This window comes from Archocentrus centrarchus, chromosome 7 (genome assembly GCF_007364275.1).
Source record: "Archocentrus centrarchus isolate MPI-CPG fArcCen1 chromosome 7, fArcCen1, whole genome shotgun sequence".
In the NCBI taxonomy this organism is placed as follows: domain Eukaryota; kingdom Metazoa; phylum Chordata; class Actinopteri; order Cichliformes; family Cichlidae; genus Archocentrus; species Archocentrus centrarchus.
Window position 1 is genome coordinate 5556179 of NC_044352.1, and position 12606 is coordinate 5568784.

Here is a 12606-nt window from a genome sequence, read left to right on the forward strand (position 1 = left end):
GATAGTAAAACAGGGAAAGATTTAATAACCGGATTGAAAACCACAACCCTGCAGGTCATAATTATTTGCAGAATTGTCTACCTTCACGCTGGATGTCCTGAAAACATCATGCTGGTGTCATGGTGTTAAAAGCGCTGTTAGTAATGATGCCTCGCAATTAATTGGCTGATGATGAGGCTAGTTATGATGTAATCTCTCACACTCTCTCCTGCACACAGCCAGCCCCCTCCCTTCTCCCTCTCATTCTCTCACTCTCTCTCCCGTTTCCCCACCTCTTTCTCTGTCTTTCTCTCCTATCCTAACCAACATGGCCGCTAAGTCGGATGGAGCAGCGGTGCCTGTGGAAGATGACAACACGCCCAGGAGTCTCTCGGAGCCGGGGAACCCCGCCGCCCGGCCCCGCTGCACCGCCGCCGGCGGGAAGCCCTACACCCTGCTGGACTGCTGCTGGGTGCTTTGCGCCCTGCTCGTCTTTTTCTCCGACGGCGCGACCGACCTGTGGCTGGCTGCCGACTACTACCTGAGAGGCGACTACTGGTGGTTCGGCTTGACGCTCGTCTTTGTCGTGGTGCCCTCCGCTGTCGTCCAGGTGCTGAGTTTCAGGTGGTTCGTGTATGACTACACGGAACTGAGCGGCCGGGAAGGAACAGCGAGCTGCAGCGGCAGCGGATCAGCAGCAGGCGGAGCAGCCACGGCGGGAGACAGCACTTTAAGCACCAAGGACAGCGACCAGCGCGGTGGGAGCGCGGTGGCAGTGAACGCTGCGAATGTTACCCCGGTGTACACGTCCTCTGCCCCGCCAGCGACGACTGGGACAGTCGGGGGCCCCCGGAGGTGCTGCACCATCTGCATGTGGGTCTTTCAAACCGTGCTTCACGTCCTGCAGCTGGGGCAAGTCTGGAGGTAGGACCACTGGAGTGGTGTGGGGAGCGAGAGGGGTGTGCTTGCGTGCATGTGCGCGTGTGTGCATAACGTGCTTCTGTGTGCGTAATATGTGCGCTGTGCACATGCAAGCATTGCATTCTCAACGCTATCCTGCACTGAGACCTCCATGTGTGTGTGCGAGAGAGAGAGAGAGAGAGAGAGAGAGTGAGTGAGTGAGAGAGAGAGTGTGTTTAGGTTTCGTACAGGCTGTATGTATCTGTGCGCGCGTCATCGCATGTGCATGTGTGCGGCTTATCTTCCGAAATGTTACCTTTCTCTTACATTAACAGAATTATGCAGCAATCAACGAAGAAAGAGCGCGACTCTTTCCCCTAAAGCCTCTTTGTAGTGTCCACTTTCACACCGAACTTTAAACAGTCGTCAAAATGTGAATAGCTCCCCCCTGAACTGAACCTTTTTGTCCACCTGCCACTCTTGTCTTGATTGTGACAGAAGCTGCACGGTTGCATACAGCTCTAACATGTAGTTTCTGCCCCCCCGATGCCTCCGTCTGTCATGGTCCTGATATGTTGACAGGAACATTATCAAGGCACCGCGGTTTAGACCTTGCTGCTCCTCTCCTCTGGCTGCTTGTCATGTTAGTGATTTCAAACCTGGCTCTTCTTCTTTTTCCTCTTTTTCTACAAGCAGTGTAGCTTTGGATGAAATGTAAAATGAGAGGATGCATGGAAAAATCTTTAAAGGAGCATTCCCCCAACACATTCAAAGCCATTTCCTTTCCTGTTACTTTAACTGTGCTAGCCTTTATGAGAAACATCAAGCACCAGACGTCCATGGACATTGTTGTCTGGGCTAAATGTGGTTAACCAGTCAAAAGAAACCCCTTTATGTCTAATTTAGCCTCAAAGTAAAAATAAAAGGTGAAACGATATATTTTTAGAATGTTGAAAAGAAGTCTAAAATTTACAAAATTTCTTTGAAAAGTGGACATTGACAACAAATCATGTCTAGTCTTGTTTTAACATTTCTATATTTTAAATACAATCTTGATTGGCATTTTATTTCACTGATCAGACAGCCACAGAGTGTTCACTGTGGATATGCAGACCAGTAGACAATATTTATATGAAATATATATATATAAAAGCAAATCGTGTATCTTATGGGTTTGTGTCTCTTTGAATGTTGCATGGTAAGTGTATTTGCACAGGCCTGTGGACAGTCAAAATGTGCCCCTAATGGGAGGGTGCCACAATCCTGCATGCAGTGGTAAGCCACACTGCCTCATCGGAGGGTCTGGGTTAGAATCTGCTGGTTGTCTGAGGAGTTTGCAGACATGTTGAGGAGGAAGAGATGTCTTTTCGCTTCTAACTAAATTTAGATGTGAAGGAATGTCTTTTCAGTGACCTGAAAAGATGGCTTTTCGCCTTTTCACTCTTTAAATCTCGACGTTCTCTCAACATCTGACGAAGCCGTCTTTTCAACGTGTTTTCAAGAAGTTTTTGCCAGGTGCAAGTGGGTTGACTTGAAGATGGAAGTCTCACATAACCCGAGTCTCTAGAAATAAATGTTTTTTTTTTTTTTTTGTCAGACAGTGTGACGCACATTGCATACGTTACTTATAATACATCCGGCTCACACATCAAGTTGTGCATTTATTACATATCTGGAAAAAGACCCCATTATGAAACAGGTTTTATTAACTCTGTCAGAGTCACAATGAAATATCTCAAAATGAGATTTTAAATAAATAAAAGAAATTCTAATTACAACACAATGCATTTAAATGTTTACAAATATGTATGTGTCAAATGAGCAACAATACAATGAAAAAAGGACAAAACTGCAGAAAAACAGCCTGAAAACGAAATTCAGAAGTAAATTTATAAAGCAAAACTTTTTTCTCCTGTTACGCTGATCTTCTTAAAACCTTACAGATTTAACTTTTGAGCCTTTGAACCTCTAAGCTGGCAACAAGTGAACTAAAGTACCTTCCTGTACTTAAAAAGAAAATAGCTTCACCACAACCAGGTATCAGTCAACAAAGTAGAAGAAACTGCTTTACTGTGACATTTAATGATAAGACTTTGAAAAGAAGACTTTTACTTTATGGTATTCGTGCCACTTTCACTCAGGCAAAAGGATCTGACTATTTCCATCACTGCACACATTTCTTTCCCTTTTGTTCCACTTTTATGTTTAAAATACAACTCATTTTTTATTTTAATTGTGTGTTTACTTTTATAGGGACATTCACAGAGACAATATCTGCAACTAAATAAGCGCAGGCACAAAACATGACAGTATAAACATACAACAAAGTATAAAATTCAGAATCCAAAGAAATCTAATCTCCCTAAAGCCAGTCTTGGCAACCAGTGACTGGACTGCCAGGGCATCTGCCCCTGACCGCCGCCCAATCCATATGGCACTGAAACTCTACGGTGGCTCCTGCAGGTGGTGTGCCCATAGGAGGGCAAGCTCATGTTGCTTTTTTGGCCTGTGTTAAGCTGAGCCCCGGCTACCAGGCACTCTCCCTTGAGCACCTCTCCTGGGCCTGGATACAGGGTGGGGCTTCGGTAACCCTCTCGTGGCAGAGAGACTTGGTCCCTTTGTGTCTTTAGTCATCATGGGGGCTTTCTAATTTGATCTCCATCTGGCCCCTCAGCCAGGGAGACAGAGTCTACCAGCGGCAAATTGCACCCAACAACAGAAGCTCCTGAGACCATTTGGATACACCAACCTCCACCATGCACAGAGGGCTCATTCTGGCTGTTCCTTAGAGATCAAGTAGCTTGGTCATCTGGGAAGGGCTTTAGTCCTATTCTAGTCAACCAACTGAGGCGTTTTAGGCATCTGATTAAGACGCCTCCTAGGTGAGGTGTTTAGGGCATGTCCTACTCAAACGAGGCTCTGGGATGGAGCCAGGATGCGCTGAAGAGATTACTGTACATCTTTTAGTTGACACGAGACCTACAGAAGAGCTGGTGGAGGTGGCTTCGGAAAAGAAGGTCTGGGCAACTCTACAGAGACTGCTGCCCCTGTAATGTGGGCCTGGGTAAGCAGCAGAAATGGATGGATCAATGGATTGATGGACCCAAAAAAATACAGAGAGAACATAACAAGATTGAAGCACATCAAACACAAATAAAGATGCAAGAAAGGTGCCATTGGGTTAGCTTTAGGCACATGGGGCTGTGTTTGGTTAAAAATAGATCTCAGGCTCAGACTAGATTGGGACCTTGTCATTGTTATAATAATTAATATAAAGTTAGGCTTATGGAGCAGTAAAAGTTTAGTCAAGTGTTAACTGTCCTTTAAAGCTGGTATTAAACAGCAGTCCTTCATATCACTGCTACAGTAATAAAAAAGTAAAGGCATGGTCGGGGTTAAAACACACATTAACAATTAGTTTCAAGGCGGAACAGTGTTCCATGTTTAAACTGATCCATCCATACACCCTGACCTCCTTCTTATGTGCACATAGCTCTTTAACTGCATCATGTCATATCCTCCTATTAGGGTTTTATTTTTTTTAAATATGTTTCCAGCCATCCACTGCCAGACCAACAAGCCCAGAGCTATGTGAGTGTGCAGCACAATTACTGTCAGTGCAATGAGAATCCATGAGAGCAGTAAGCCTATATTGGTGTACAACTCTCAGCTCCTGCTCAACACAGCAAAATGAAGGCGGCATCACCTTCATAACTTAATTATTCACCAAGCTGGATTCTCAAGAAGACAGTGCACTAAATTTCCAAAATGAAACAAAAACCCCACAAAAAATGGACTTAAAATACCCCATACACATCCATCATAATTACTACAGCCACTAGAGACCCCTGTCACACTATGAAGTAATTATGGGTCATAATAACCCGCTTAACCAGTTACTGATGGGATCCTTTTATATGGCGGCACCTGTTTACTGATTGCAGAGCAACTCGTGTCATCTGTTCCAAGAGCTGTAAGTAGTGCCGGCCAGATAAATCAAGCCAGAAAACCCCCAAAAGCCAAAAACCAAAGCAAAGAAGAGAGACTGAAGGAAAAGCGGAGACCTGAGGGTGAAGCGAGCTACAGTCAAAACATCAGTTGGATCAAGACATGACTGAAATAATAGAAGAAATATCCTAAAGTCAGACCCAAGACTTGAATAGTGCTGTTAAAAAAAAAGAAAAATTTGTCTGTAACAAAGAAAGATTTTAAAAGAAGCACACACACACACACTGGCTGCATTGTTCCACAGAAAAATGTCTCAGTTGTGCAACAATGAAAAATGATATTTTCCAGCAACAATAAGGCTGCCAGTTCAACAGAGCAATTTTTTTTTTTTTTTTGCTTGTTCTTGTTGTATAATTTATTCCAGCTTTTAGGAAAACAAACCAAAATTTGTACATGACGAGCAGTCTGTGCCTTTGACTTCTTGCCATGTAACGGGGAAATTTAATGTGAAGCTCAGACACAGAGAAGAACCAGAGCAGTCACAGAAAGACACAGTTTATTGTGATTGTATCGTTTCCCGAAAGATTCAAAATGACTTGCTGAGCAGAAAGGGCTGCTCACTGAGACAGTCCTACAGGGCTGCAGCTCACCTCTGAACCTCTGTAGACAAACACAGGAGATTAAATGAAGATTCACATAACAATCAACTAATTCGGGAAAAAAAAAAAGAGCATGCGGGAATTCATACGAGTATAATTACATGCAGACTCAGTAATGAACTGCATTAATGAACAACAATAAGATGCTGAGAGCTGAAGAATGAGAATGAGTTGGTTTTAATGGGATAGTTGCTGCCGGGAGAGTTGGGCTGTGCTCAGAGTGTCGATGACTTGAGTCTGCAGGTTTGAGCAGCTGAGATGTTTTCAGCCGAGGCAGAAGTGAGCTGAACGTTGCCATTTGAGATATTTTTCCTCCAGTGTGATTATTAGTTTCTGGTTGTTTTATGAAACCTAATGTATGTCTGCAAAATGCATTTTAATCTCATTTATTACCTGTTTTTGTGTAGTAGAAAAAATGAAAGTGAACACTGACTGACAGTCTGGGGGAAAATTGATGAAATTACAGAGGCAAACGGGAGTTTGTTTTTGGCAGTGGATAATACACCGGAGAGCTCAGATATTTGGGATATTTAGTTATGGTTTTCCATTTTTTTCTGCTTTTCACTGCCCGATATGATTTGTAGAGATTTTCTTCACCACGGAAATGTAGCTATTATCTCTTTATGTGACCACGAGAGCTTAAAACATAATGGAAAATATTTGTGTTTGTTTTCATGACAAACATACTCATTTGGCCATGCGACTAATAGTCCGTGGTCAAATTCGATATATTATGATATTATTGTAGCAGAAAAATGTTAAAGGGTAGATTTGGGTGGATGATTGAATGTACAAAGAACCTGACACTGACACCAGAGACCACATCCTGCTAGCTACAGTCAAAAACACTGATCACAGTCTTTACATTAGCCCATTTTAGACCACGTCTACAGATCTCTGGCAGGTTAGTGAGGTTCCAAAATAATCTGAAAGTGCATTGCAGTCTGACGTATTAATATATCCTGTAACATTAAGAGTTTAAGGGGCATAGTCCAAACCAGTAGGTACATGTATGATTATGTTGCCAAAGGGTGGTTGCTCCCTTTAGGGCTCGCCCTATCTCTAGCATCCTCATCTCTGTGGTCTGTGGCTCCATATTCAACAACCTTTACCCAATATATCATCTATCCCTCGTCTGCACATGTGCAAACATCTCAGTTTTGATTCTTGCAGACTCCTCCCTCTGACGTAATCATCTGTGGTCCTGTCCCTTCTGGTCACTCTTATAATCTTCAGCTCTGCCCTCCGTCTCTAAACTCTTCTACCTGCTTCCTTCTCTCGCTACAGATCACAATGTTCTCTGTGAACATCATAGTCAGTACAGTATATACCAGAATATCAAGAAAAGCATAACAGGTTCCCTTTAAAGGCTAAATGAATTAGTCATTGATAAAAAATGGTAAATGAAGTGCATTTATGTCATTACATAAGTACTATATGCATTTTACACAAGAAGAGACTTCTTATACACACATCTGTGCAGCGCGTTTTGTACTAGCACTTTAAATTTCGCACACACTCAACACATCAGGGACAGTTTTTGGGGTTCAGTGTCTTCCCCAAAGACACTTTGCCCGCAGGAGCTGCAAATCGAACAGCCGACATCCCAATTAGTGGACAACCTGCTCCGTGTCTTTAGGAAAAGCTGCTGTAACAATCACAGCTACGTAAAAGTTATTCATTATCTTGGTGCCAAAGCCTTTCCCAGTCCCTGCTGTGTAAATTAGTTTTAGTAAAGATGACAGACGGTCAGAGGTATCAAATGCATCACTAATCTCTATTTAACCTTTAACACTTTAAGGTGTGCTTCTGTGTGCAGTTTTTGATTCTGCCTGTTGATGATGAGCAACACATGGACTCTTTGCACGAGTCGTTTTGTTTAATTTCCTTAAACTGCCCTTTAATTACATTCATTTCTGTTGGTAGGTATGAGCAAACATCCAAGCCAGTTATTTTATAGCACCTAATTAAAGAACAGTCTCCAGCTTTGCTGACTTTTATCTCTTGGTGTCATGTTGTCGTTGGCTGTCAGTTCCTGTAAGCTGGTGTAAATACTGAGAGAAAAACAGAAGTCCATTTTACGTGTGTCTTTCTGAACATTCCTGATATCACCGTGCAGATCTTTGCAGCAGCACTGTGAAAGCAGAGGCTTTTTATTGACCTAAAACATGAGGTGTAGGTCAGGCTGTCATTTACCCACAGTGTTCAACAACTGTGTGTGTGTGTGTCGGGGGGGAATCCTTCCTATGAGACACAGACCGGTATTGACAGCTACAAGTGCTGGACAGAACCCACAATGCCTTTCAGTATGAAGGCTCGTCGGCGTTTGGAATCAAGGTCGACTCACCTTTTTGCAAGCGGAGACTCATCTGTTTATCTTTTTTCCACCTCATCTACATTTAAAATCCAGATGAAAGCAGCAAGGTCACATTTCGTTATCTGGAGCTGTTAAAAAAGCTTCCTGTGAAGTGCAGGGAATCTCCCACTGAAGCTGGAAAGAGATGAAACACTTGTTCAAGAAGGGATTGTTAAACTTTATGCAGATTTTGTATGTTTTGGATTGATGAACAACATAAGAGATTAACTGATATTTTAGTTTAAAAGTTATCATCGTCTCAGCGATAACTGTACTGACTCCTCCTGCACTGTAGGAACTCAGTGTCCCTATGAAATTTTATGTATATTAAGAGGTGTTTCTAGCATCTTCTGATTTGATTGATTTAGCTGGGAAACTGCAGATGCAGATGTTGTTTGCCGTTTGTTTAAATGAACTGTGAATGTCTGAGGTCTCACTGGGAACTGGGATTTCGTGTACACGTGTGGCATGCTGGAGATTTTCTTACTGATCTCATGCACCTGTCACCAAGAAAAGTGCAGGACACATTTTAAGCGTTGACGGTTTCAAAATGTACCATCAGACCCAAAGAGTGGCGACAACTGTGGACAGACTGAGGAAGCATCATTTTCAGTCCAGCTTTGAGTTCAGTGGTCAGCAAGCCTTGCATTTTTTTTTTTAACACGATCCAATCGGTTCCTGTCTGTGCCAGACTGGATCAATCAGTCCTAGAGAGAAGTGACTGAATCAGTTCCAAATGGACACTCAGCTCAGGTGACTGCTGGCCATGGCTGGATCAACACAGCTAATAATCAGCCCGAGTGGCTAACTGGCAGCCGCGATGTAGCTCAATACGCTGAATCATTCAAATCTATCTGCGTGTGTGTGAGTGTTCAAGGAGGGGCTGCCTCGCTGTTCATTCACAAATGAAGTGACTCACAGTGATTATTGCTCTTACTTTTCAGTTTAATTTCAGGGCCTGTCACTCAGGGACTCCCCATTGGTTGGAGACGCTAATGAGATGAGAAGAGTGTCAATGAAAGATGTTAGCAGGTCCAGCTGTCAGGTCTTCTGCTTTGTAATCTGTGGCCTTCTGTGTACTTGTGAAAAATGAGTTGACATTTTTCAGACCCCGAAGCTGTTTTCCAACCTTTCATTCACAGAAATGGGAGCAGATGAAGTGTTTCGGTTGTCCAAGCCAAACCCGGGCTTTGGGTCCTCCTGCTTATTTTTCTGTGTGTGTATCCTAACATCGGCTTATTTAAAGGAGCCCTTTACTGCTGCTCAGTGCAAACTCGACCTGTTGTTGAACTGAACAGTGCAGACCCTCTTGTGCTGGTGCACCTCTTTGAGCTGCTCTTCTAATCATTGCTTTTACAGTTTGATTCACAGTTGAGACGCAGTATTGTAACAATTCCTCCTGCAAACTGCAGTTCTAAATAGGTTTTGTTCTGTGTTCAGAGTCCAGCAGTTCCCAGACAAACTATAATAAGAAGTGTCAGTATGTATAGGAAATCAGCTACTTTTAAATGGGCTGTAAATGGCCATAGTTGTGCTACAGAAGAAGCGCCTCATTTCTTTTATGGCTCATAGCTAGAAATATTTAAATATTGCTGTGGGTGGTGGTGAGATCTCAGAAGCAGTTTAATCTTTAAGAAACTTTTAAGTTTTTCAAAACACACGGGTGATTTACAGCTTTTACTAAATGATCAGCGTTTTCTCCAGAAATAGACTCTTTTTGTGGTGATAGCTGAGGTGCTGATAGCACGTGCACATATGTGTATGTGAAAGGTGGCACACCCACGCTTTCTGATCCTTTATAAATAGATTTTGTGACAGCAGATAACAGAACTATAATCTGCTGCATCTCCAGTTTGCAGAACAAAGATAGTGGAGGATGGAGGATGGAGGATGAGAGACTCTCTGGACCAGCATCAGTGACCTGGTCAGCCGACCGACAGGAAACACAAGACGGGGAGGGCGGGTGTTAGCTGGTCAGCAGTAACTGAATTATAAAAATAAGAGTGAAATAAGAGCCAGTAAATCAATTACAGATGGTTTTTTTTTTCTCTCTGGTAAAAGGATAATAAAAATAAAAAAAATGCTAAAATGAATCACCAAATATCTTTAATAATAATTGGGAGGACTGCCTCAACAAAAAATATATACGACGTAAAAGATTTAATCTGATTCTTTTCTGCTCTGTGTTCTTCCCCCACATGCAATCTGTCTTGGCATAAATGCGTGGGAACCTACACTACTCCTCTTTCCAAAAATGGGAGTTTTCAAGCTAAACTGGTCCTCTGTGGAGGATTTGTTTTTAACAGAACCCTCAGAAGAATTAAAGAGAACAGAAACTGTGGCTCAAAGACGGTAGACCTTCATGGAGCTCATGGAACATGTGCTAAAGAGATGAGACTGGCTGTGTGTGATTTTCGTCTGCTCATGAAACAGTAAAGAGCATTTAAACCAAACAATAAAAAATTACATGACATATCTGACATGAAAGGCTGTTGTGTAGGGGGGTTGCAAAGCGGCTTACACGAGAAGCTGTAGGGATGGACAGGCTGGAGCAGTATAGCTGGATGTGTAGAAGATAATCCGCTGAGCCATCAGCTGATGTGAGCTGGCATTAAGATCGGCTGCTGTCAGCTGGGATTGCGGGCTGAGTTTGACTTTGTGGCCTGCATGAAGTAATGTTACGCACTTTAAAGAGACAAAGAAATGTTGGGACACTGTATTGTGTGTGCATGGCCAGCAGTAGCTCTGAAGTCTGGCTAATCATTAGTAGCTGATTAGCTGCACCCAGAAAGCATTTTGTACCTCTGAGATGATCGTAAAGTGCGCGCTTCTGTTTCATTTTTTTTTCTCTGTCCTTCTGTTTCTGTTTTTATCGCAGCCTGTTTTGAAGCCACGTTCAGACCAATACGTTTCTGTCTCCACTGTAAAGCATATCCTTTATTTAACTTCAAGAAAACCTGAAGCTTCTTAGGATTCACTGCATATGGAAGTCTTTGAGGTTTCTTTTTTTCTTTGATTGGTAATTTAAAAGAATTTTCCAGGTCTCTTTCTACTCTTTGACCCAGTAAAAGAACGAAATGAAACGAGAGCTCCTTTGTTGTCTGCAGGTTTTGATGAGCTGATTGGATGGTAAACATGAAATAGCAGCTGTTTCTTTCATTTCTGCTGGGAGAGTGACGAGGCAATTTAAGACAATGTGCTGTCATGTAAATTTAAGTGTGTGCTACCATAAATACATGCGGAGTAGACAGCTGGAGTTCCTGTTGTAATCTTTCAGCTTTCTACTTTGGTCGCTCAGGGTTCCCTCTGTATAGTCATTTACTCTGACAGTGCTGGGATGGTTATTTTTTCACAACTTCTCTGGATTTTCTCGCACCCTCGGGGCGTGATCCTGCAGCATCCAGCGGCCTGCAGGGAAAAGGATTAGAGAACCGTGAAAGTGGTGCAGAAATGCAGGCAAACAGATGGACGCTATGATAGAATTGTAAAAAAAAACGTCAAGTGGCTCCTTTGAAGCGCTTGTTTGTCTCTGCAGTCAAAACCTTCACAGGAATATTTTAGAAATTTTCAGAGTTACAAAAAAGACATTTGAAAATATTATTTTGATCTCAGATCTGTGACTCGACTCAAGTGGCTGTTTCTCCACTGAAATGATGGCCTCTAAATGCCATCAAAACTCTTGATTAAATGAATTTCCTTATTTTTCAGTGTGCCACTTCAAGCTGCAGACAAACTAAGGGTTTCTGTATACTCTCAGGCACCATGTATATGGTAAAATATCCATAGAAAATATAGTTTTATGTTTGCCATTGAACCAAACATGAATATATGAAGATTTTGCACTTTCCGAGTGACAGTTTCAGTAATTTTAAAAGGAGGATATTCCAATTTGAGATTTTGATCTCACAACAGAAACAGTTTAAATTAAAATAATTTGTTAATGGTTGTAAGATTGCTCTAGAAAGATTTCATAAGTAAAACATTTTGGGATCTCATTGGGGTGGTAACGTCACTCTTTGACATACAGTCTGATGGTGCATTTATTACTTAGTTTTCCTGTTTGTATGACATGTATCGTCATTTCTTTCTGTTTCTGCAAACAGTTCAATACCAGATATAAGTAATCAGACTTTAGCAGTCTAGCTAGAAGACTTTATGAGCATGAGACACGTTGTCTTAGGCTAACATGCTCTACAAACTGCGTGCTGATTGGCTGGGCTTTGGTATTGATTGTGATGTGTTAACCGCAGGCTGTTTCTAAAGTTTGCATGCAGAAACTGGTTTCCTTCGTGTTGGTCAGCAGCAGCAGCAGCCGAAGGAAGGCACCGAATTTCAAAACATGTCTCTTTAAGAATTTAGAGTCCCAGGACTATAAATGCACGTAGGTTGATGTAAAATTTAATAGAGTTATTGATTATGAATAAAAATGCGCCTGGAGGGAAGTTTTGATGGTCCACAGCCGTCCATGAGCCTGTCTCTCCACCCGTCTGTCTCCCTCTCGGTTTGTCTGAATGATGTTCTGTCTCTCTGTGTGCCTTCCTGTCTGTCGGTCCGTCACACTGTGCTGAATAATTCACTGCAGCCCTTGAGGGAGCTGTCAATCACATTTCCAGTGTCTGTGTATGTATGTGTCAAGAGATCTCGCATTTCCTGATAGATGCCCCTGTCACCCGATCTCCCTCTGTCACTTGCAGTCTCTCTCCCTCTGTTTACAATCTTTCTGCTTTTACTTTTAATTGTTTCCCTAAAATGGACACAGATGTG

At 42.4% G+C, this 12606-nt stretch overlaps 1 protein-coding gene across 1 annotated transcript in view; it reads left to right on the forward strand.

Annotated features, from left to right (window-relative positions):
* The first annotated feature begins 307 nt into the window (after positions 1-307).
* The window catches only part of LOC115783260 (XK-related protein 7-like), a 94695-nt gene continuing 82396 nt past the window's right edge, over positions 308-12606 (forward strand). Inside the window, exon 1 of the mRNA XM_030734006.1 lies at positions 308-903. Coding sequence (XP_030589866.1) covers positions 308-903 — 596 coding nt within the window. The remainder of the gene's footprint in view (positions 904-12606) is intronic.